Source organism: Neofelis nebulosa, chromosome 12 (assembly GCF_028018385.1).
Source record: "Neofelis nebulosa isolate mNeoNeb1 chromosome 12, mNeoNeb1.pri, whole genome shotgun sequence".
In the NCBI taxonomy this organism is placed as follows: domain Eukaryota; kingdom Metazoa; phylum Chordata; class Mammalia; order Carnivora; family Felidae; genus Neofelis; species Neofelis nebulosa.
In genome coordinates, this window is record NC_080793.1 from 20,649,497 (window position 1) to 20,676,022 (window position 26,526).

At 48.6% G+C, this 26,526-nt stretch overlaps 1 protein-coding gene across 5 annotated transcripts in view; it reads right to left on the minus strand.

Moving 5' to 3' along the window:
- Positions 1–26,526, minus strand: part of ZNF618 (zinc finger protein 618) — a 180,379-nt gene that overhangs the window by 11,194 nt on the left and 142,659 nt on the right. For 2 of the 5 annotated variants that reach the window (XM_058694420.1, XM_058694419.1), the window contains 4 exons: positions 21,803–21,892; positions 9,829–10,068; positions 6,073–6,156; positions 3,005–3,082 (listed from right to left, as the gene is read on the minus strand). In XM_058694420.1, coding sequence (XP_058550403.1) covers positions 3,005–3,082; positions 6,073–6,156; positions 9,829–10,068; positions 21,803–21,892 — 492 coding nt within the window. Of the gene's footprint in view, positions 1–3,004; positions 3,083–4,091; positions 4,137–6,072; positions 6,157–9,828; positions 10,069–21,802; positions 21,893–22,407; positions 22,468–26,526 lie in introns of all 5 variants that reach the window. The other 3 variants (XM_058694418.1, XM_058694421.1, XM_058694422.1) reach the window with 3 other exon arrangements.

The following is a 26,526-nucleotide window of genomic DNA, read 5'->3' on the forward strand; positions in this document are numbered from 1 at the left end:
CACTGCAGGAAGGAGAAAGCAGTTGTTCCCGGCAGAGGACGGGAAAAGAGACACCTGTGGTTGTTCGGTAGCCGCGAACGTACCACAACCCTCAATATTTGACATATGTCACATCTCCAGAACCCTCATGCAGCCTGTGAAGGCACTGATTAGCCCACTTCACAGATGAGATGCTTGAGGCCCAGGGAGGTGAAACACCTCCAAGGGTTCCAGAGATCAAGGGTAGCCATTCCCAAATCCTAACCCCCCCAACGGCCAACCTGTGTGCTGCCGGGGGACGTCCCCGTGCCTCTTCTGGCTTAGGTCCCCCTGAACTACTTTAAAAAGAGGCTGGCAAAGGTGACCTCTGAGAGGACTTCCATCTCCGGGAACCTTCCACGTACCCGGCTGAAGAGGGTGGTTGTCATGAGTACAGGCTCTGGAGCTCACCGCGAGGGTCACAATCCCTGTCTAACACTGTGGCTGCACAGCTCTGAGTAACTCACTCAGCTCTTCTGTGCCTCGATTTCCAGATCTCTTGAATGGTGCTAATAGGGACACTTAACTCAGAAGGCTGTTCTGAGGAGTAAATGAGCCAACATGCGTGAGAGTCTTAGAATAAGGTCTGGCACCCAAGGAAGAGCTCAAATGATGTTACATTTTACAAGCCGTTCAACTCTGGGCCGGTGATTATGTTCTGTGAGCCTCAATTTCTTCATCTATATAGTGGGGATGATAACGTCCTCTTGTTCAGGAGATGGGATGAAGTCACCTTTTTGGACACATAGTAATTGCTCACTAAATGTTAGCGATCTCCGGTATTACCACTGCCAAAACATGCTCTTGAACTGTCACCAGGGGCAAGACAAATTTTCCTACAGCACAGAAAAGAAGTTTATTAGGGGGAATTACCCTGTGCCATTCAGCAGGCTCTTAATGAGATTGGTGTTATTCGAGGCTGATCCCCCTTATCAGCGACACCGTGAACTGCACAGATCATGACGCTTAATTTTTCTCTATGGAGTCAATCCTTTAATCCCGACTCAGCCTGGCTGGGATTCAGGCTGGCTTTGCACCGGATTGCCAGCGAGGTATTCTCTGCCAGCACTGGACCAGAACAAAGCAGCCCAAAGCTCTCCCTAGAAAACAAGTCGGGATGCTTGGGAGACACAGGGCCACCGGGCACAGCCTTGATTTGCATTTTAATGGCCTCCACCCAACTGCCTGAGGAATGGGGAAGGGCGGCCTCCCAGACTCTTCCCTAATTAGCCTCAGCTTCCCAAAGCTGGTTGGGGGTGGGGCGGGGGGGCAGGTGGAGGGTCTGGGTTTCAGAAGAGGAATACACGGACCCTGGACTGTGGGAGTCTCAGGTCCAAAAGGTATATACTGTTACTGATTCGCACAGGGTCAGGTCTGAAGGCCTTCAGCTGGCACTCAAGACCTTCCACGGCCAAGGACGGTTGATGGCAAAGGCAAACAGGAGTCGTGAGGCACCCGAAGACTTCCAGGAAGGCAGCCGGAGATCACAGGTTTGCATGCCCTTGTTTTTGAGATGGAGAAGGCCCAGAGAGGGGGACGAGTTTCCTGCCTGGGTCACGTGGCAAAAGGAGGCACACCAGAGCTTGTAGCTGCTCTTAGAGGAGTTCACCAGAAATAAATAGTAACTCCCCCCACCAGAGAGCATGTGAATGAGTGCCTGGGGGACAGCACACACCCAACGAAGAAGCGAAGAAATGAATGAATGCCAAAGAACGAGAGGTCTCACCAAGAGAACAGTCCCTAGCCTACATGAGAGTCCGGTCCTGTGTTCCTCTGCGCAAGTCAGGCCAGACCTGAGAGATTCTACGAAAAGATGTGCAAACCCAAGAGAGGTGCGAGCAACGGTAATAACTGTCGAAACAACAGCAAACTACCGTCACTGAAGCGGCACATGTGGGGCACTTTTCTCTCAGCGGTTCCAATGCCTCCCGAGGACTACCTGGGGCAGGGGCGGCAAGGACAGCTGGCTGCCTCCCTCAGGTTCATGTTTCCCTCTGCAGAGTGCCAGGCTGTCCCTGGACAGTGGCTCTGGGCGTGCTCCCGCCTCTGGAATTTGAGCACATATGACATGTGTCACTTGTGACCCAAAGTGGTAAAGGAGGAAGTGTTTCTCTCCCCGCCGCCCAGTCCGAGAGAGAGGCTCTGAGGAGCCAGGGGAGGGCAGAGCCATGCGAAGGAAGGAACTCTGCTTCGGTCCCAGAATCACTGTGTTCAAGGCCACCCCACCAGGCCACTTACGTTAGGCTGTGATGTGACCCGAGAAGCAAGTGATTATGTTAAACCACTGAGCATCCCCTTAAGACAGAAAGTAGAACGGAAGTGAAGGCGCTACAGTGAAAAAACCCTACAACGGGAGGCTTGGCTTTGAAGGCAGGATGGTTTAGAGAAGGGGGCCAAGCCCACGAACTTGCAAGGTGGCAGAAGAGCTGAAAAAAGGTCACCTAGACAGCAAGTCACCAGCCTGCAGCCCCGCACCAGTGGTTCTCCATGTACTCCCTGGACACGCGGCCTGAGGACCTGTCACAGGTGCTGAAACCAGGCCCCGCCTGGGACCTGCAGACCCCGAAATCAGGGTGGGGGCCTGTCAATGTGCGCCCTCCCCGGCCCTCCGGGGGACCGGGGTGTGCTCCATCAGGACGGCGGCCGTCAAGTGTGGGACAGTGTGACGGCGAATGCACCTCTCCTGCCTCTGCTCGCCCGAGATCTCAAACCACACCTTGACGTCTCTCATGGTCAGCTCCTATCTGGCGTTAAGGCTCAGCTCAAGAGCTACAGCCTCCGGGAAGCCTTCTTCAGCTCGTGCCCCTCTCTGTGCACTCACCTCCCAGGTACACACCTCCCCTGTGAGGCCCCGGGGCCCCCTGAGGGCAGGTCCCACGTCCTGTGGCCACTTCCACTTCCGGGAAAAAGCGGCCTTCAGGCAGGCCATGAGGGAGGGGACTAACGGGGACAGCACCCGGGGGGAGGCGGCTGCCGGTTCCCTTACCTGCATGGGACTGCATGTGCTCCAGCAGGTTGTTGTAGAACTGGAACTGGATCCCACAGGCGCCACAGGTGTAGGGCTCTGGGGCGGGAGGGGGAGAAACGAGGCCGTGTTAGGGGCAGAACCACCTAGGATGCCCTGGAAATGGGAACCCAGACACACACTGGGGCTCTGGGCCCCGCCTGCCCGCCCCCGTCACTGACTAGCGAGGGACAGGCTCGGGGGCAGAAGCAATGCCGAGGGGGACTTGCGGATAAACAGACCGTCTAATCCAACCAGGCAGACATTTATTGAGTGCTTACTGTGTGTCAGGCACTGTTCTGGGCACTGGGGACGGGGAGGGGGCGACACTAACGGACCGAGTGCTCTCCGGGGGCAGAGACCATGTCTCGTGTGCTCCACAGCCCACCCTCTGCACAGACGTCACCGTGAGCCAACAAACGAGTATATGAATGAATGAAAACAAGGCAAAGAACACAGAGGGCAGTAAAGGGGGCGGAAAATAAGCGAGAGCAAAAGGCGGAAAGTGGAGAAAGCCACAGAAGAGGCAAAGAGCAAACAGGACAGGGTGAGGACCGGGAAGACAGAGCAGGCGGGCGGGAGGGACAACAGCACACGCAGGAACGGGACCACATAGGCGGGGGGGGGGGGGGGGGGGGGGGGGGGGGACCTGAGCTTCCACCTCTGTGTCCCCAGCACTCAAGTCAGTGCCCGACACAGGGAAAAGAGGGAGGAAGAGGAAAGAAGGGGAAAGAAGAAGAGTGACGAAGAGACGCACGGGGAGGCTGAGATGGGCTCGGAAGAGGTGTCCTGAGGCTGCCCCCTGGGTTCCTGCCAGGGCCGGGGTGGCAGAGGCAGGCTGCTCAGGGCTCCGCCCGCCCCCCCCCCCCCCCCCCCCCCCCGTCCAAACCCCCCCTCCCCGCTGGGGCTGGGCCCTCCTCCTGCCTCTGCTGGCTGTCAGGTCTGCCCGAGGGCGGCCTAAGGGGCAGGTGCTCTAGGGAGGTCCGGAGTGTGCAGCTGGGTGCGGCTGGCTGAGATCATTCCCTGCCCTGCCTTGCCCTCTCCAGCCCCCCATGGGACCATCACTTACTCTGTAGGAGAGGGAAAGGATTGGAAATCAGGGGACTTGCAGTTTCTGCAAAAGAGAAACAGTTTAGCTAAGTCTCTTCCCGTCCCAGTGCTCTCAGATAACTGTCATCACTTCTGTTCTTAATAAGCAGTGAGCCACTGGGGCTCTCAGAGGAGGAGGAATATCTGAGAGCCAGGCTCACATCCGGGGCTGGTGCCGGGGCACCGGGCAGGGCAAGGTCAGCCAGGGCCATGCCTCGAGGACGCCCTCAACTCCCAGAAAGTGAGCCCACAGCGCGCGGATGAGAAAATGTCCGTATGTGGCTGCTGCAGGACAGGGAGCTGGGAGCTGCTTCTAGATCCTGGCATTGGACACCCGAGCGGCCGCAGGGGGCGCTGTTCTGTGCCTTGAAGGGTTCTGCTTGCTGGAACTTTCCCCTGCTTCCTGGTGTTGTCAGGTGAGCCTCAAACGCAGAGGGCAGCAGGGGAGGGCCAGCGGGACTAGGCCTGGGATCCCAGCACCACCCCTCGCACACTGGGAACCTGGGCCAATGATCAACCTCTCCTGAGCCTCAGTTTCCTCATCCAGAAAATGGGGATCACAATTACACTGACCCTCCCCCCCCACACCCAGGGCTGTGGTAAGGATGGAAACAGGTAAGACACATACAGCTCTGAACACACGCCAGGCACGTAGTAAGCGCTCAATAAATGCTGGCTGCCGGTGGCAGCGATTCACACTTCAGTCCCCCGCCCCAGTTCTGAGAGACTGTTCTGGAAGACGGAGAGGCAGGGGGTGCAGCAAGTCACTCCGTCACCTCCGGGCTCACCTCTTGGAGACTAGAGGCCATGTCCCAAAAGGGTGAGCAGCTCTCCAGGGTTTAGGGGATCACGGTGATCTTCTCGGGCTCCCACAGCACACCCCCCTCCTTCTCCTCGGGGCGCCCCACGTACCACCTGGCTCACTGAAGACCACCACCACCACCCCACCCTACCACGTGAGCGCGGAATCTCTGTGGGGCACTGACCGTCCGCCACCACAGGGACGTGTGCGCGACTGATTCCGCCTTTACAGCGGAGGAGAAATTAAGAGGCTGGCCCGAGTCACCAGCTCGCAGGTGGTGCAGCTGGGGTTCACGCTTGGGCTACAGGTCAAAGCTGGAGCTCACTGAACTGTGCAGAAGCCTCCGCGTTCTTCTGGGCTCCTGGCTGTTTCATAAAGGCCCGGACTGACAGTCACTTGGGCCTCGGCGGTGACAGACCAACACCTATTCTGGTGAATTCAACTTCAGCTGTGCAAGAAAGCAAGCAGGTACCCTGCCTTAACGTAACCAAAGGATCAGAATTCTTTTCTCATCTTGCCCTGGTTGTCACTGTGCAGGCCGGCTTGCTGGGCCTTTCGGACAGGGGCTGCTCGTGACCACCCACGGCTCCAGCTAGGCTTCCTGTGGGTCCACTGGGGGAGCCTTTGGCTGCTCTGCTTTAAGGTACTTCGGGGAAGCCACCAGGGGGCGCCAAAACACCACCGGGAACCTCAGACAAACCTCCTCGGGCAGGTTGGGGCCTGAGGGGTACCTTTGGAGGGCCTCTGGTCTAAAATGGGGCCAGAACTCAAGAGTCTCTGGCTCTCAGGCTATAGTTCTACCTGCACCCCTGTTGCTGCTCCTGGAAAGACCACGTTCACCCTAAAAACACAGCAACAGCGTTCTTACTCCTCCGGGGCCATTGGAGCCAAAGCTGTAGGCTCTGGGGTTAGGGGGAGGAGGGAGAGACAAAGAGCCACAGACCCCTGAGATGCTCCTGAGGCCCAGAGGGAGGCCCCCGGAAGAAAAGGTCCTTCCCACTTCTGCCTCACCCTGACCCCCTTCTGACTCCCCGCTCCCAATCTCCTCCCAAGAACGCCACCACGGACCATGAGGAGCCCAGCCCAGAACACCCGCCGCCACCGTGGGAAGGAGGGTTGGGCGCCACGGTGCGCGACAGCCGTCACAGGGCACACTCACCGCTGGAGTTTTGGGAACTGCTATTTGTCTCTTCGAAGTGGTTTTGTGCTTTGCCTTCTACTCTCCGACTGAAAGCGCTTTCTGCTGGGTAGGGACAGGAGAGAGCGAGAGAAAGCAGCGGTGACTGGTTAGTGCTACGAGGCCCAAAGGGAAGGGCGTGACAGGGGACGTAGAGGCCAGGGTACCTCGGAACCGCCCTGGCACGAGGGCTGGCAGAGCCCGGGGCTTTATGCTGGGAACCTGCACGCTGAGGGGCCCCAGGAGCCCCAACCAGACCCCAGCTCCTCAGGCTCACCTGAGTCGCCTGATCCCCCGTCAGGGCCCCAAGAGACGCCCCCCACACTGCCCAGAGGGGGCAGAGGGCCAGGCACGGGGGCGTGCGTGCGTGACCCGTCCGAGCGCACACGGATGAAATCCAGCTGAGCGGGCACATGGCAGGTGGGCCTGGGTCTCCCACCTTTGGCTCCTCAGGAGCCGCTCTGGCGACACCGAGTAGCTTGGACCTGCCGCCCCCCTCGTTCTGCCAGGTTCTGCTGCCTCAGGCTCCACACAGGAGCAGGCAGTGTGACAGACGGTGTCCTGGTGGAGGCCCTGGCAGAGGAGGAGGGCCAGATGGCCGACCCCAGCTCCCCAAGCCAGGCGGAGGGCATCCTTAGAGAGGAGGTGTGTCGGGCAGAGTGGGGGCAGCCCCACACCCCGGGAGCCCAAAGACCAGGTGAGGCCTGGTCAGAGTTCATCCTGGGGAAGGGACTGGCTCCTCCAGTGATTCCCGGGGCACCTCCGCTTACAGGGGGCGCCTTTCCGGTGCTGTCTGGACACCCTGGGGTGAAGACATGGGGTCCAACCAGGAGGACACATTCCAGTCTAGTCCCCAGCCCCACCCCTGAGACAGAGTATCTGAGCCAGAAGGTAGCTCTGCTTTTCCCAGTTGCTCTTGGCACTAGGGCTGCTGGACGTTCCAGGAGATAAAGGCTCCTGAGAGCAAGTCAAGTTGGGACGAGCAGCTGACCCGGTCCTTAAGGGGAAACGACAGAGGCTCTGAGAAAGCTCCACCAGAAAGAGACCCATTTAGCTTTGTTTGACCCAACCTTCCCAAATACATTTAGCCACCGAAGCCCATTAAAAAAATAGCAGGTTTCCTAGAATCCCTCAAAAATGGCGATCCCCGGAACCCACTTTGGGAAATGCCACAGTCACCCAGACCACCCTATGTCAGAAGGGCAAGTGCCCAGACTCTGGGGGCCAGGGTTCCCGAAGATGACAGGGTAACGGGGAAAGAAGCCACAGGTGGCTCCTACAGGCCCTGTCTCCTGAGCCCAACGACACTTCCTGACATGGCCTCCTTTCTGCGGAGGCTATCGGTAACATCACAAGGGAGACCCACTCTTCAGAAGGTATCTGTAAAGTGCCTGGGCTGACAGCTCCCCAGGAGCCCACCTCAAGGTACCATCTGTAAGTCGGCAAAGACCCTTAAGTCTCTGTCTAGCGGAGCGGGGTGGGGGGACTCTCATTTACTGAGCACCTGCTACGCACCAGGCATGGTCCGCACACCTTACGCCTGTGGCCTCCCACAGTCCTCCCAACAGCCCTATGAGGTTCACATTGTCATTCCCACGCTACAGATGAAAAGACAGTGGGGTGAGGCCATCCAGTTCCGGGGCTGGGTGTGCTCCTCACTTCTCCGATGGCAGAATAAGGAGAGTTCGCTCCTGAGGCAGATGCATTGTTCTCTTTAAAAAGATCTGGGGGTAAGGAAGTGATTCCTTTCTTCACCTTCACCCTTATGCATTCAATGGCTACCCATCTGTGGAGGAATTTCACGCAGCCTCACCAAGGTTACACATTCCTACAATTAGTCCCCTTTACCGCTCAGCCCATACTGCAGATGCAAATTTTGACCAGCGATCCCTGCGTCGGCACCTCTGGCCTGGAAACCAGAGGGTGGCGCTGTGGGTCAAGTCCCACGCACAGGCACGCACGTACACACAGAGCACGGCCTTCTACCATGGTTAAGGGCGAGGACAACTTCCAGCTCTGACAGGCAGGTTCCTGTTCACAACCTGACCTCCTCTGCTCCGTGACCTCCACCGCAACTCTCCCAGGTCACACGAAGGCAGCCAGAAGCACATGCCATAGCTTGCTGGACACTTACTCTGAGGCGCTGAGGTCTGAGAGCCGACATAGACCACGCGGCCCTTGCAGGCAATTTTCTGCAGAAACTGCAGGTGTAAAAACTCCCAGCCACAAGGTCAAGAGCAAAAGCAAGATCTACCTGAAAGCCAGGATCCCATTATTGAGTTGAGCCAATACTTATCCTCAATGAGCCCACGATGGCCAGTCTGTTTCCAACCAATTTATGACTACTGTTGCAAAAAATACAATGGCTATTGGCTTTTCTCAGCACTGTACCTGGAAAACCATTACCTTCAAGGTTGACTGACTGCTTACTCCTCTTTTGGAAGACCCTAAGCACAATAAGCCTATTTGCAAACGTTTTTAAGAACCAAATCTTTGCCCAAAATTAGCCTCCTGAATCAAAGAGTAAAGGCAAAGGACAACCACTTGGCTATTTCGCTCATCCAAGCTACTGGTTCGTGTAACAAAGTCCTGTTCGGTCGCTTGTGTATTTAACTGATGGCTTTGGTCCTCTTGAGGGCAATGAAAGGCCCATAGTCCCAGAAGGACCACATCATCATTCTCTCCTACACCCCACACATCCTGGCAGTCAGTCCAAGGCTCATTCCACCCAGATATGAATCAGGAGTCCTGACAGCCACTACTCAGCATCCAGTGTGTCTTAATCCATTTTCCCGGGAGCAGTGGCTGCTGTGTACCTTTCACTGCCTGTCCACCTTCTGGAGCCAGAGCCCCTCTCTGCATGGACTCAAGAAAACACTGGAGCTGGCATCCACTGGTTTCCTGCCAGGCTATGGCCCAGGGAGGGGCTTCCCAGGTAGTACCAGGCAGGGGGAGGCTAAGAGAACAGAGCTTCTGGTCAACCACTCTGCTTCAAGGACAGCAGCTTTTCCTAGAAATGAGTTTTTTAGATTGGGTTTTTCAGAAAGTTGGGGGATGCAAATTCATGCCAGGAGGGTCCAGGCAGGCAATGTAGATGGATGAACCGGGCTGAATGCAAGACAGACAACAGTGTGATCACAATGAGGAATGACACCTGCCACGCGGCCACTGTGTTGGGGAGGCAGGAGGGAGTGGTAAGGACTGCAGGATACTGGACAGCTCTATTCAAGGGGGCCCTGTGGCTCCGCCCAAAGCCAACTGTTGCCCTCCAGGGGAGTGGGTCCAGATCTTCTGGAGGCAGAGCCCCTTTCTGCATGGACTCAAAAACACTGGAGACGGCATCCACTGACCTTCCAATGTCAGCTAGAAATCAAGCGCCTTATGTAAAATCTCCTAATGCTCAAATGTTGGCAATTAAAAACCAATTTAACACCTTGGGCCATGACTTTGGGAAAAATATTCTCCTACTCAAAAAAAAAAAAAAAAAAAAAAAAAGCTTGCAAACCATCATATACAAACCCTCTGATTTAGGGTAAAAAAACCTAGCCTCAGAGAGGCCAGGTGGCTCACCAGGGTGAGAGCCAGCCAGAGGCACAGCTGGAACCCAGATCTGTCCCAGAGAGCCACGGGACCGCCACTCGCTCTTGCAAGGGAACAGTGACCTCGGGCACAGCTGTGGCAGGTGGAGAGAAGGGCAGGGAGTGGAGGAAGTGTGAAGGTAACATAGGCCATTGGTACCTGCAGTTGCCTTGCTTGCCGGAGATCCCGAATTTGGAGTGCGGAACGTCTGGGTTTGGGTGGCTGGAGGGGTGCGGTGTAAGAGGGTGGCGCATCGGACCACGGAGGCCGGAGCTTTTTTCCCCGACTGGTTCGTCTGGGTCTTCGCTGCCACGAAGCGTGGAGACGGGGAGACCTCCGGATGTGAACACTCAGAGCCCGTGTCTGGATCGTCCGGTGGCTCCCACCCAGGGGCGGTACCTGAGAGGGTCATGCTCTCAGTCCCCATGGGCCCTCAGAGCCGGCTGAGTGAGTGGCCTCTTGGGCCACAGAACCCCACGCTCAAGGTTCAAAACCTCTTCTTCGTCCACAGGGTAGAGAACGTCACTTCTACTCAAAAGCCTAAGAAAGTCCAAGATTCTAGAACCTTCCCCAGCTTCTCCTAGAGGGAAGCCTGATCACCAGCTAACACTCAGAATTTCCCAGAGGCCACTGACCAGCTCAATGGGAAGTTCACCCATAACCCTTGACTCACCCAAGGCTCTCAGCGTCTATGAACGCAGCCTATGACCTGCGCTCGGGGGAACGCGAATTAGTCAACCGGGCACGAGAGCATTTTCTAGAACGTTGGCTCCTAAGCCAAGGCAGCCTGGCTCAGAAGTAATGACAGAAAGCGAACAGGCAGGGACATGCTGGAGCTGACTGGTCGTGGGGGGTGAAAGCAGAGGGGCTCAATGTCACCTCAGGATTTTAGGGGAAGAGGCTCTGTGGTGCCTCCTGGGCACTGATGGTATTTGTTGTCTTGGGGACACCGCTTAAGTGCACGCTGCCGCTTTAATTCAAGTGCGTGCAGCAGTTCCCTGGTGGTGTTTTGGGAAGTCTGGGTCACCATTTCCCAGAACCCCTGCCTCCCTCACCTGAATTCTCTGCAGGAGCTGGAGTCACTGAGAACCGGGAGCTGACCCCTCGGTGGCCTCCACGACTGCCCTGGCCGTCCTGGGCGGGCAATGGTCTGCCTCCTTCGCACTGCCCGGGGCCATAAACTACCAGGTGGCCAAGCCCTGAACCTGGCCACACCCCCACATTTAAAACGGACAGGAATGGGGGTGGGGGGTCTGCTCACTCAACTGCAACTCTTCCTCCGAAGGTGGAAAGGGGACCAGGCAGCATGGGAAGGGACTGCTTTGGTGCTGGCCAGGGGGCTCATAGATCTCACAGGAACTGGTACACACAACATCCCAGCCACAGCAGAGCTTCCCAAGAAGGCCGCTGTCACCGCCCCCCTGCATCTGGGGGTGCAGGAGGGGCTTCATTATACCCCTGCCCGCAGGACAGTATCCATCCATCCTGGGCTTCAGCCACTCCACCCACTGCTTTCAGAGCCAAAAAATAAAAAGGCACTTCCTGGGCCTCCACTGTCGGCCATTCCTGGCACAGATGAGGAAGCCCAGGCCCAGAGAAGCAGGAAGCAGGACTTTACCCAAGGTCACAAGGGAAGCCAGTCTTCGGTGCTTCATTCACCACCCTGAGACACTGAGATGAGCTCAGAGGATGGAGGCTGCCCCCTTGGAGGGTCACCTCCTCCTTCATTCAGTGGTGGCCACATGCCAGGAGCTGGGGGACCCTCCAGTCACAGCCCCCTAAAGCAGGCCCTCACCCGCCCGTCCGAGGAGGAGTCCCCAAGGCCGCAGCCCGCAGACGACACAGGTCTGTCCACTCTCTGCACTCCCATTCTCCAGAGTCTGGCTTCCTTAATCCCAAACTACAGAGGTGTGGGTGGGGAACGACACTTCTTTATGTTTCCTCCTTCTCTCTCTCCCTTTTGGAGTCAAGGACCTTGGAGGTCCCGGAGTCCAATCAAAAGAGCGGCTCATCTCACGATTCCCAAACAACCTACACATCAGACTCCATGGCATGTATGTGTCCAGAGTCATATCTCTGAGTTCCCTACTATCTCCCTGAAGCAGTTTGGGGACTAAGTATGGAGCAAAGTGAAGCCCCCTCTGGATCCCAGGTCCCTCACCTTTGGCCTCTGAGGTCTTGGGACTCTTTACTTGCCCTCTCTTGACCTTTGTACCCCACCTGTTCCCCTTATGTCCACCAAAAAAAATTGAGACACCCACCTCTGTGCGACCAGCCTCACAGGGATTTTGAGAGGATCCAAGAACACACAAAATCACAGAAGTACCTTGAATGGTAAATGGCTCTTCAAATGTGAACAGCTGTTACTCGTACTTTTTAGGAATAAGGAAACTGAGACCCAGAATGTTTACTAAGTTTACAGTGGCATAGGAAGTCCATGCCAGGATGGGACAGGAGCTCATGTTTGCCAGCTACTTAAGGAGGCCTCTGCACAAGGCCATGTGGTCCCCTTTGGCCTCAACCCACACATGCTGGGAACCTGGACACAAGGAACAGAGAATTTCTGAGCAATACACTTGCTTTCTTTCTTAGGCCCCAGACTGTACCCTGAAGGACTGTTTCTAGGAGTCCCTCTGATCAGACCTTTCCATGGTCTATAATTCCTGATGTCAAAATCCTGGCCATTTGTGTGAGAGACCCCTCGTTCCCTGTGGCAGGGAGCTCAGGGACACCCACGAAGCACATGATATAATAAATCTTCAGGCCTGGGACCTGCTCATCTCTTGTTTTCCCATTCTAGGACACCCTCTGTGTCTTCCAAGCCTCATGGCCTTTGCACATGCTATTTCCTCTGCCTGGAATGATCTTCCCTCCAATTTTTGCCTGGGTAACTAGTGCTGGTCCTGCATACCTCCCCATGAGCATCACTTCCTCTCGTAACTGTCCCTGACACCTCGCCTGGTCATTTTCAGTCCCCCGTCCACTTCCCTTCTAAGAACTGATCACCACCTATGATAATGACACATGCTGTGGTCTTTTGGTTGGGGTCTCTTTCCCCATTAGCCTGAATGCTCTGTGAGGACAGAGTCTGCCAGTTAGGCCCAACCATGTACTCAGGACCAGGCACATTCCCTGATACACAGGAAGTGCTCTAGAGGTATTATGGAATCAGAGAACCAATGCCTCAATGTCCAGAAAAGCAAAACTCAGAACCACACTTCAACAGACCACAACAAAGATGGGATGCCCAGGAGGGGACATGAGAAGCTACCTCATGTGTTACCCTCCGGTTGGCCACAGGGGTCTATCTAAGGCAGATGGGCACACGGAGCTCAGAGAGGTATAGGCACCACTCCAGAGTCACACAGCAGGTACGGACCAAGCAGGATGAACTTCCCACACTCCTAATTCATTTCACTCAGCAGTTTGCTCCATCTGTTGACCTTCTCACATGGAATGTTATCAGGCTGGAATTCCTACCTGAGCCCTCACTGGGAAAAGAACAAAGAGCTTCAGACAGACTGGCTGACTGCCCTTATGAAGAACACACGTGAGATGTTTATATATAGGAGATATTTAAAAATAACAGCACGGTGGTCTCCCCTTTCTGTAAAATGAAAAATTCAATGGGAACAAAAAGATTCAGAGAATGTAAGGATTCGAGAAAAGTGACCACATAGACCAGGTGGTCTCCCTGAAACCTTCACCAGGCAGAGGAGGGTGAAGATGTATTTGAGGCAAATGGGAAGAGCATGCTCAACGGCCGGAGGCGGGAATGAACGGACGATGTGGTGCAAAAGGAGTCTAGGTTGGAAACACTTTCTCAGGGATTTCCGTCTTCGAGACAGAACCAGAGAACTTACACTTCCGGCCGTGATGGACTACGTGGTGTAGGGCTAGTTGTCCTCCTTCAACTATAAAGCTGGACAAAATACATAAAACAACAGTTTTCAGACGCTGAACAGTAGGCAGTGCGGGGTCGTGATTTACGACAGAAGACCTGATGTGAGATCACTCCAGTCTCTGCCTGGAGACCTTCTGGACCACAGCACAGGGGTGGAGCCCAAAGAAGGCACTGCAGTCTGGGTGAACAGAGGAGACAGTGATCAGGGTTCAGGGATTCTGACAATGGCTGGAATTGGCAGGACAGAATAACAAAAAGGGATGAATTAAAAAATAAAAAAGACCTCCAGAAATATGCAGAGGGGCCTCTTAAAGCGTCTAATGGGTGCCAAACTGATTTGTACAGAATGAACCTCTGCACACCCTGGAAGGTAACAGCTTCTAGGGGGGGAGTGAGCCGAGAACAGATTCAGAAGTCTCACGAGAGTAGGAGATGTCTGAGTTCCCACCTGCCAGAGCAGACAGACCTTGCTGAACACCTCAAGCATTTAGTTGAAACCCAGAAAGGTCAGGCCTTAGGATTACTCTAACCCTAGAATAAGAACACTCTAGACCCACCCTAACAGTTTACACACAAGCCTTTGAAGTATGAAGCTGATCTGTAAGTAAATTAACTGCCTGCCAGAACAAAATTTAACACCTTTCAAAGAAAGATAACAAAATCCACATGCTCAACAAATATCACAATGTGCAGCACAGAATAAAAAATTACTTGTGCGGCAAAGCAGGAAAATGTGACTAAATACTCAAGAGAAAAATACCAATCAACAGAAACATAAAGAAATGACAGGAATGATGGAATTTGTGAACAAGGACCTTTCAACAGCTTTCATAAATATGCTCAAAGATTTAAAGGATAATATGAACATAATGAGAAAAGACATGATATAAAAAGGAACCAAATGGAAATTACAGAGATGAAAACTAGAATAGCTGAAATGATAAATTCATTTGATGATTTTCTTTTTTTTTTTTTTCAATGTTTATTTATTTTTGGGACAGAGAGAGACAGAGCATGAACGGGGGAGGGGCAGAGAGAGAGGGAGACACAGAATCGGAAACAGGCTCCAGGCTCTGAGCCATCAGCCCAGAGCCCGACGCGGGGCTCAAACTCACGGACCGCGAGATCGTGACCTGAGCTGAAGTCGGACGCCCAACTGACTGCGCCACCCAGGCGCCCCTCATTTGATGATTTTCTAATAAGACAGACTGCACACTAGAGAAGAAAAGATCAGTGAACTTGAAGACAGGATACTAGAAACTATCCAAATTGAAGCTCAAAGGGAAAACAGGGATGATAAGCTGAACAGACCTTCATCACCAAACAGTTTAACATATATGTAAACAAAATCTCAACAACAGAGGAAAGAGAGATTGAGTAATAAGAATATTTGCAGAGGGGCACCTGGGTGGCTCAGCAGTTGAGTGTCCGATTTAATTTAGGCTCAGGTCATGATCCCAGGATCATGGGCTCGATCAAGCCCTTGTGTCAAGCTCCACACTCAGTGTGGAGCCTGCTTAGCATTCTCTTTCTCTCTCCTTCTGTCCCTTTCTCTGACTCATGCTCAATCTCTCTCTAAAATAAAAATTTAAGAAAATATATTTGAAATTTTTTTTTTTTCAACGTTTTTTATTTATTTTTGGGACAGAGAGAGACATAGCATGAACGGGGGAGGGGCAGAGAGAGAGGGAGACACAGAACCGGAAACAGGCTCCAGGCTCCGAGCCATCAGCCCAGAGCCTGACGCGGGGCTCGAACTCACGGACCGCGAGATCGTGACCTGGCTGAAGTCGGACGCTTAACCGACTGCGCCACCCAGGCGCCCCTAAGAAAATATATTTGAAGAAATAATGGCTGAAATTTTCCAAATTTGATGAAAAATATAAACCCACTGATTCAAAAAATTCAGTGAACCCCAAACAGGATAAACACAAAGAAAAGTACATGCCATAATCAAACTGATAAAAAAAAAAAAAACCAGTAATATGTAGGTATATTTAAAAGCACCCAGACAGGGGCACCTGGGTGGCTCAGTCGGTTGAGCGTCCAGCTTCAGCTCAGGTCACGATCTCGCGGTCCGTGAGTTCGAGCCCCGCGTCAGGCTCTGGGCTGATGGCTCAGAGCCTGGAGCCTGCTTCCGATTGTGTGTCTCCCTCTCTCTCTGCCCCTCCCCCGTTCATGCTCTGTCTCTGTCTCAAAAATAAATACACGTTAAAAAAAAATAAATAAAAGCACCCAGACAAAAAGACACATTAAATATAGAATCACAATCAGAATGATCTCTGACTTGTCACCAGAAACATAAACCAGAAGATAAAAGAGTGACACTTTCAAAGTGCTGGAAAAAAAAAAAAATCTCAACCTAGAATTTCATATCCAGAGAAAACATCCATTGAAAGAAACAGGTAAAATAAAAACATCTTCAAGTAAGAGAATCTTTCCCCAACAGACCTACAATAGAAAAAATGTTAAAGGAAGTTCTTCAGGGAATAAGGGAAAATGATTATAGATGGAATTCAGATTTATTATACAAAGAAAGGAAAAGCACAGGAAATGGTAAATATGTTAGAAAATATAAAAGGCATTTTCTCATTTCTTAATTAACAAATAATAGACTGTTTAAAGCAGAAAAAAATTATTGGCTTATAACTTATGTAGACATAGATGTATGGTAAGAACATAAAGGACAGGAGAGTAGTAAATAGAAGTACACTGTTATAAGGTTCTTACATTACGTGTGATGTTATGAATTAAATTTATGATAGATTGTTATACATTAAAGATGTGTATTATAAACCACAGAGGAACCACTAAAGAAAAAGGGGGTACAGCTAGAAAGCTAACAAAGGAAATTTTTTTGGAAGTTCTTGATTAATATTAAAGAAGGCAAGAAAAGAAGAAAAAATGAACAATAAGAAGAGATGGGACAACTAGAAAAAAATATAAGGCAAAATATAAAAAATATAAAAAATATGAACTACAAAATACAAAAATCCAACCATATCCATATATAATATTAAATGTAAATGGATTAAACACTTCGTTTAAAAGGCAGGGATTGTCAGACTAGAGAAAAAAAGAGTGAGAACCAATTATATGTACATACTTCAAATAGAAAGACACAGAAACATTAAAACAAAAAGATCGAAAGAAATACACCATGCAAACACTAATTCTAAGCAAGCTGCAGCAGCTATATCAATATCAGATAAAGTAGATTTCAGGACAACAGGTATTACCTGTTAAAGAAATTAAGAAATAAATAAAGGTACTGAACAATTTTTAAAGGGTCATCAAAACATAATGGTCCCAAGTGTGTGCACCTAAAAGCAAGGTTTCAAAACACATGAATCAAAAACTGACAGAACTAAAGGGAGACACAGCATATCCACAATTACAGTTGCAGATTTTAATGTCTGTCTCTCAGTACTAGATAGAACAAGTGTATTTTTTTTTTCTAAAGCCTGAAAAGGTGTAGAGATTTGATTATTAACCAGCTTAACCTAAGTGACACTACACTCAGGGAATATTCTTTCCAACTCATTCTAAGAGGCCAGTTGTACCTTGACACCCAGCTGAGACCAGGACATGACAAAAAAGAAATGTACACTACCGGTTGGAATGTAAATGGCATAACCACTTTGAAAAACAGTTGGGTTCTTTCTTAAAAGTTAAATACACACGTATCATATGATCCAGCTATTCCACTCCTAGATATTTATTCAAGATTAATGAACGCATTTGTCCATACAAGGACATGTACACCAATGTTGAGAAGCTTTACTTGTATTAGCTCTAAACTAAAAACAACCCAAATGTCCATCTGTAAGTGAATAAAGGAAACTGTGGTATCTACATCTATCCAATGGAAAGCTACTACTCATCAATTAAAGGGAATGAACTACTGATAACATGTAACCATGGATGAATCTTAAAACAATCCATGGTGAGTGAGAGAAGCCAGACCCTCCCCCCACACATAAAAAGGGTACATACTCTAAGATGCCACATATGCAATATGCTAGAAAATGCAAATTAATCTATAGTAACAAAGAAAATCAGTGTTTGCCTGGGGATGGGAAAGTGGTGAGTAAGGGATTATACAAAAGCACAAAAAACCTTTGGGGTGATGACATGCTCGTTATCTTAACTGCAGTGATGGTTTTGTGAGTGCATACATAGGTCAAAACTTATCAAACCGTACACTTTAAATACAGGCACTTTAGGGGTGCCTGGCTGGCTCAGTCGGTTGAGCGTCCGACTTCAGCTCAGGTCATGGTCTCGCAGTTCGTGGGTTCAAGCCCCGTGTTGGGTTCTGTGCTAACAAACAACTCAGAGCCTGGATCCTCCTTCAGATTCTGTATCTCTCTCTTCCCCTCCCCTGCTCATGCTCTGCCTCTGTCTCTCAAAAATAAATAAATGTTGGGGCGCCTGGGTGGCGCAGTCGGTTAAGCGTCCGACTTCAGCCAGGTCACGATCTCGCGGTCTGTGAGTTCGAGCCCCGCGTCAGGCTCTGGGCTGATGGCTCGGAGCCTGGAGCCTGTTTCCAATTCTGTGTGTCTCCCTCTCTCTCTGCCCCTTCCCCGTTCATGCTCTGTCTCTCTCTGTCCCAAAAATAAATAAAAAACATTGAAAAAAAAATTTAAAAAAATAAATAAATAAATAAATAAATGTTAAAAAAAAATTAAATACAGGTACTGTATTGTGTAACAATATGCCTCAATATTGTTTAAAAAAACTTCACCAGAAGAATTTTATTTTCTTGATTATGATGATGATCATCATCAAACCACTGATTGAACATGGGGCTCTGCTAATTCTAGGATTGTAGCTCCCTATCCTTGAGAAATCAGTTGTGGGAGTGATATTAAAAACCAGGTGAAATCCTAGGGAGTTTTAGATAGGAGTAATCAGAAAATATGTTCTTGAGATCAAATAACTCTACAAACTACCCCAGGTCTTAAAATAATTCAGATGCCTTTCCAAGAAAAATAAGTTTCAAGGAAGAAAATCACTCTCCAAACAAAGAGGAAACATTCCAACATTTTAAGTTTCTTCAGTTCATTTCAGAGTTGGACTTTCTGATACTCTTAATGTGTTTTAATAAAGTATAGGCATTGTGACTTATTTAAGAACAATGACAATAAATCAATCCATGTAATACACATTATCAGAATAAAAGATGAGAATCATAGAATCATCTCAACAGGTACAGAAAAAAACATAAAACACCTATTTATGACAGAAGAGTTCAGTAAACTAGGAATAAGAGGTAACTTCAACTAATAAAGGGCATTTATAAAAACCTACTTCAGCTAATATAATACTTAATAATGAAAATGATCATCCTTAATGATGAAAAACTGAACCTTATGATTATGAAAAAGGCAGAAATACTCACTGAAGTTTTATACTCAACACTGCACTGGAAGATCCTAACCAGTATAGTGAAACAACAAAAAAATACAGACTGGAAAGAAGCAAAGTTATTTATTAGTAAATGACATCAGTATGTATACAGAAAATCCAAAGAAACTCGTAAAAATGTTATTAGAACTAGTCAGTGAATTTAGTAAAACTGCAAGACACAAATTCAATATACAAAAATTATGTCTTTATGTAATAGCAATAAATAATTGGAAAACTGAAAATCATAATAGTGTCAAAAAACATGAAGTACTTAGAGATAATTTCATGAAATATGTACAAGATCTCTACTTTGAAAAATACAAACTATTGCTGAGAGAAAAAGACCTAAATACATGGAGAGATATACCATATTCATGGATTGGAATTGCCAATATTATGATGATGTCTATTCTCTCTAAATTGGTCTGTAGATTCAGAGTAATCCTAAACAGAATCCCAGTTGGATTTTTTGGTAGAAATTGGGAATCAGAAATTCCCCTAACATTTATATGGAAGAGCAAAGTTCCTAAAATTGACAAATACTCTTTAAAAAGAGCAAAGTCGAAAATCCGAGAGTACCTGAATTTAAGGCTATAGAACTCCAGTAAATGAGACCATATTGGCATAAACACAGATAAATCGACAGAACAGAAATAAACTGACACATATTTATGCTTTCAACTGACTGTCAATTCAATGCAATGCAATGGGGGAAAGGACAATCCTTTTAACAAATGATGGAACCACCAGATATCTGTATGGGATAAAATTAATCTCAACTCCTACCTCTCACCATTCACAAAAGTTAACTTGAAAAGATCACAGACCTAAATGCAAAGGCTAAAATTTTAAAGCTTCCAAAAGATAATTAAGGAGAATATCCTCACAATCTTGAGGTAGTTAAGATATTCTGGGTAGGACCCAGAAAGCACTAGCCATAGAAAATATTGGTAAATTAGACTTTATAAAAATTAAAAACCACTCATCGAAAGATACTGTATGAAAATCAAAAGGCATGTTGAAGACTGCAAGAAAATATCCATAGTACATATACCTGATACAAGACCTGGCCCTACAATGTATAAAGAACTCTTACAATTTAAAAAAATTTTTTTATTGTTTATTATTTTTTGAGAGAGAGAGACAGAGAGAGAGAGAGCAAGCAGGGAAGGGCTAGAGAGAGAGGAAGACACAGAATCTGAAGCAGGCTCCAGGCTCTGAGCTCTCAGGACAGAGCCCAACGGGGGGCTCGAACTCAGACCGCGAGATTACAATCTGAGCTGTAGTCAGCCACCCAACTGACTGAGCCACCCAGGTGCCCCAAGAACCCTTACAATTTAGTAATACAAACAACCCAACCACAAAATGGGCAAAAGACTTTAGACAATCTCCAGAGTAAAATACACACATGGCCAATATGCAGATGAAAGTATGCTCAACATCATTGGTCATCAAGGAAATACAAATTAACACCACAATGACCAGTAAGCACTCACCAGAACAGCTAGCATTAAACAGCCCATCGCCTACAAACTCTGGCAAGAATGTGGAGGAAGTGGAACTCCCATATGTGGCTGGTGGGAGCGTAAGATGCTACAGCCATTTTGGAAAATGGTGTGTAAGTTCTTAAAAAGTTAAACACACTCTCCCCTATGACCTAGCAAGTTTACTCCTTGGTATTTTACCCATGAAAAATAAACACATATGTCCCCCAAAAGCCTCCTACAAACACTTTCATAGCAGGTTCAGTCATAAGAGCCTAAAATGGGAAACAACTGAAATGAACAAGCAAATGGCTAAACAGGGGTATTTTCATACAATGGAATACTGCTCAGCGGTAAAAAAAAGAAAGAACAACTGATACATACAACGTGTATGTGTCTTACAGACATTATGCTAAGTGAAAGCAGCCAGGCACCAAAGAGGATCATCAGATGAATCCATTTGTAAGGACTTCCTCTGCAGTGAGCACAGATCCTTCTGGATACTCTCACCAGACCCAGGGTCCTCAAGCCCTAGCCCTGGGTACCACCTGATGAAGCCATCCAGTTCAGCCCCTAATTCTACACAGAACCCATCGGCACCCAAATCTCTAGATCCAAAGCCCACTGGAGGGGCTGTTTCAACCTCAGCAAACTAATCCTCTGTTGGATCTAGCCTAAATCTCTCCTATCCTCCTAGCCCACATGTCTGGGGATCTAAGGATGGAGCCCCCTCTGACATCCAGGAGGGAAGCTGGGAAGTCAATCAGTGGTATCAGGAGAGTGGAAGGCTGGGATGTCCCAACCGAAGGGCCCTTAGAACTCTTTTCCTCCCAGGCCAAGGGAGAAGGGAGAGATTGAGGGCCAGAAACAGGATGGGGCCCGCCCAAGGTCACGCAACCCTGCAACCCAGCTGATTAAACCCAGGGCTTCTGAGTCTCGACTTAGCATCCCTTCCCCCTTTTTACCTTTTCCACCACCGAGGGCAAAAACGGAACTGTCCTGTCTAGTTGGCCATCGCCTAGCCTGGGTTAGGCCATGCGTTGGTTCAGACTGAAGCTGTATCACGGGTCACTGGCTCCGGAGTGGGGGGTCTCAGGAACCACAGGATTCAGAGGTGCTTAGGGGTGGGGCCACTGGAGGACTTGGATGAATGATGCCCACCCTGAGTCTACCGAGGGAGACTCAGGCTTTCCTGGCTGAAGGGTGGGGCTTTCCCAGCTAATCCAGCTACTGCGGTAAGGTGGCCCGGGTCAGGCCTGGACACCTAGAGGCTGCCCCAGGCCAAGCCCACCCCTCCCTCCAACTCCTCCAGGCCCCAACCAGAGAAGGTACTCACTGATGGGGGCGTGTAAGGCCACGTGCTCCTGGTAGGGCGTGTAGTACTTGTACTGCTTTCCGCAGAATTCACAGGTGTAATTGCCAGTTTCTGTCCAAGGAGAGGCAAGTGTGGGAATGGGCACGTAACCCCCCAGCAAGCAGCAGCAGCATGCTCCCTCCCCTCCGGCTCCCCTCATCCTGGGACCAACTACAACCCTGAGCCCACTGGAGTCAGCCTGCCTGGGTTCAGCTCCCAGCTCCTCCTCCATGTCCAGCCGTGTGACCTTGGGCAAATCTCTTAACCTCTCTGTGCCTCAGTTTTCCTATCTATAAAACGGGGGTAATAATTGGACCACCTTGTAGGATTGCTGTGAGGATTAAATTTATACGTCAAGTGCTTAGAACAGTACCTGGCACACGCCGTTTCTCCGTCCACACTCCCCCCCCAGACCCTGGTGCTCAGGAAATGTGTGGTGACCAGTGCCAACCTCTCGCTCAGCCCCTCTGCGATGGCCACGCTTGGGTCCCCTCGTCTCCAAGACCTTCCCCGCCCCCAAGCACCCCCACCCCCCCGGCAGAAGGGGTCACGTCTTCCTCTCAGGCCCCACCAGACTTTATCTTTACCTCTCTTTGGGCACTGCCTAACTTCTTTCTTCTTAAAAATTTCTGATGTAATATTGTTCACTGGGGGAAAATTATAAAATACTGATAAATACAAATACAAAACTTAAAGAGTACGAGAAATTTCAATCATCTGTCACCCCCAAACAAAGAGCAGCAGCTGCCCCCTGGGGTGGAGTGTGCAACCTTGCCATCCGCCCCTGGGGCCCACCCCTCACTCCCATCTCCTCCGGAGCGGGCTCCTCTCCCTGACATCAGCTGTATAGCTCCGGTGGGCCTTGAATTAGCCAGCCCTGATCCGTATCCTCTTTGTAACCTGGTGTATTCAATCGACGATACTTTGTGGACATCTTGCTCAATCAATAAACATCGATCCCTACTGCATTTATTGGCTGTATGGTTCCCTCTGGACTTTGAAATCTGCTGAGCCAGTCTCCTGCACCAGGGGATGTTCAGATCGTTTCAAATTTTTTTCCCTTACCAAAAAAAAAAAAAAAAAAAAAAAAAAAAAAAAAAAAAATGCAGCAATCCACATCTTTGTAGAAATGTTTGCACATTTGCTCATCATTTGTCACATCGTTGCAAAGTAAAGATTATTGTGCATAATCTTTGCTCATTATTTCCTCGGGATAAATTGCGGGCATGCATTTTTAAGGCTTTTGATAACCACAGCACCAAGTACATATCAAAAGGTTGGGCCAATTTTTATCCCAATCAGAAAGCTGTGCCTTATAGGGAGAATTCTATTGCACTGCTGGTTTTATTTTCCATTTGTTTTGAGTTCTAAGGAAATTGACTATTTTTCATGTTTAATTAACTGTAGTTTTTCTTTCGTGACTTTCCCATTTGAGTTTACAGCCAATGTTTCCATAGGCGTATTTACATTTTTTTAATGGCTAAGAACTCTGCAGATTAAGGACATCAACATTTTGCTCTATATGTCACAATTATTTTTTCTCAATTTTTAAAAATTGTTTGTGGTCTTTCTCTCTCAATACGGATTTAAACCTTTTCATAAATAACTTTTATAACTGACTCATGAACACTGGAAAAGATAGACGATTTGCTATTTACAGGCTTCGAAGTTGTTAGTTAGATCAACCGTATTAATTATATTATTCAAGCCCTACATGATCCCGTTTGTCTACCTGCTCTCTCCAAGACGGTCATGATCAACCTTTCCATTTTGTCATATTCCTAAATGTATTTTGTATTTTTAGATGTGATGTTGTCTGCCGCATTTAAGCCTCACGAAATCAAAACTGTCAGTGTTAACTAACATTACACGATTTTCTAACACGGTGCTTCTCAAAGGGTGGTCCCTGAGCCAGCAGCACCGGTATCGTCTGTCAAACTGTTAGAAATGCATATTCTCTGAGACTTATCCAAGACGCTGAAAGCAAAATTCTAGGAATGGGATCTAGCAATCTGTGTTTTAACAGTCCCCCTAGAAAACTGTGATGCAGAGGAAAGTTTAAGAACCACTGCTCACACTTCTAATTATACTCTTGTATTAGTTTGATGGACATTCATTCCAAATAGTTACTTTCTAGGATCTTTCTTTCTACTTGTCTGCATGTGCCTGAAAACACTTCCCTAAACTGTCTTGGGAAAATTCATTAAAAAGATACTTTGCTAAATGTCAGCCGAAAATGATGAGCAAAAGCAGTCATGGTTCCTGCCTTCAAGGAGCTTACAGTCTGGGAAAGGAGACAGAAAAATCAAATAATCACACAAACTTAACACTGCAACCACCAGAGGGGCTCTTAAAGGAGACACTTAACAGTGCTATGAAAATCCTAACAGGGAACTCAATTTAGTTAAGGAAGCAAGAGCGAGTTCCCGGAGAAAGACAAAAGATGAGGAATTAACTAAGTGTGCTGCTAATAAACCATTATTTCAAATTAACCTGAGAATCTCTGTCTTCTAATGAAAGAGATTATGCCATTTGCTTTTATTTAAAGCCATAATTGACTTGGTTTTACGTGTTTTATGTTTTGTTTCTTTTTTTTCGTGCTCCACCTTTTCTGGTTTCCTTTGTTTCAGTTGTTTGATGAATGAAATCTTCTCTCTGCCTTTCCATTATTCTCCAATATTCCATTATTTTCCAATATTCTCCTTTGTTTTACATAGCATGTAAGATACATCTGTCTGTTACAGTTAAGCAGAAAATGGTAATTTCAAGTCTATTACCATTGAGAAAGGCAGTTTAACTCCATGCTTCTCACACTTTTGCATGTTTAAGAATCATCTGGAAAGATGGTTACAACACAGATTGCTGGGCTCCACCCCAGAGATTCTGAATCCGTGGCTTGGGGGTGGAGCCTAAGAATTTACATTAAAAAAATTTTTTTTAATGCTTATTTATTTTTGAGAGAGAGAGAGAGAGAGAGCGAGCACAAGCGGGAGAGGGGCAGAGAGAGAGGGAGACACAGAATCCAAAGCAGGCTCCAGGCTCTGAAGCTGTCAGCACAGGGCCTGACACAGGGCTCAAACCCACCAACCACGAGATCATGACCTGAGCTGAAGTAGAACACTTAACCGACTGAGCCACCAGGCGCCCCAAGTTTATTAGTTTATTTCTAATAAACTTCTATGAGATGCTGCTGCTGCTGGTCTAGGGCCCACACCATGGGAAGGGCTGGTTTAACCTACCTCTACTGTATCCTTCACCTATTCCTTCCTTCTCATGTTTTTAAAATTCATTTTTAGTATTTTACAATGATCTTTGTCCTTTGCATTCAATTTTATAATCAGAGTCCAACATTTTAAACTTAGCTTCTAGCTTATCTGGTTTGACCATTTACCACCAGTCCTCCCGAGCTAGGACTTCATTCCTGACAATGGACTCTTCAATGTGCTTAGTTCCTTGGAGTGTGTTTTTTAAATTTTCTGAAGATGGGTACATAGGAGAAATAGTGGGTTTGGGGGCCCTCACTTTCCCCTTTACTCCTAAATTGTGAGCTGTCTAGATACAAAATTGTTAAGATTACAACCTTTTCCCTTCAAAACGTAGTGTCATCTTCGGACATTTAGTACCGTACCCAAGTCTGAGGCAAGTCCCCCTTGGGTTCATCTTGGATAACGCCTGGCTTTTCTTATGTCTAGATGCCTGTGTATTTTTTCTTTATATTTACAGTTTAAAAAATCACTAAGATCTATTTAGTTATGGGTCTCTTTACACGGAGACAGGTTACACCACAATCATCTGTCATCACCTGAAATACAATGAGCCCTTAAATCTGCACACACAGGTCTTCCTTTAGCAAAATTTTCTTCTATTGTATCTTTGGAGTATTGCTTCTGTCCCACCGGTACAACACCACTAATTATCTGAAACTGGCTCTCCACACTCTGTATTTAGCTTGTTTTCCTTTCCCCTGGTTATCTTGATCCGTTCAGGTTTCTCATCCCCATAACTAATTCCATTTCTGCAGATCAATTCTGCTCTTTACTATCTATACTGTAGGTTTTAATTCTGCGCTTCTCTGTTTCTCTGCAGTCCTTTACGTCATTCTTTTCTCTCTGCCTCTTCGTTCTATCCTGCTGCTCTGTCACCACACTTCAGGATCCTCTTTCACACGGGTCATGCTGTGGCCTGAACTGTGTCCCCCTAGCTCCCCAGATTCAATTGTTGACGCCCCACCTCCCCAGGTGATGGTGTTTGGAGACAGGGCCTGTGGGAGGTAACTGGGTTGAGATGAGGTCATGAAGGTGGGGCCCTCACGACTGGATTGGTGCCCTTATTACAAGAGACACCAGGGGGCTTGCTTCCACTGGTCTCCCATCATGTGAGGGCACAGACAGAAGGTGGCCATCTGTGAGCCAGGAAGAGGGTTCTCACCAGAACCTGACCAGGCTGGCACTCTGATCCTGGACTTCTAGCTTCCAGAACCGTGAGAAAATAAATTTGCTGAAGCCATCCAGTCGGGTATTTTGCTAGGACAGCCAAGGAGAGTGAGGTAAGTCATATTTTCTTATACTTGATTATGGTTGTCACAGAATGTTCTTCTAGATTTTGTAGTAGGGTCATCTTCAGAGGTATGCTTGTCCTCAGAGTCTCCTAAATTCTGTGGAATTTTTCACAGATTCATGGTTTGGGGGGTTTTTTTAATTTAAAAA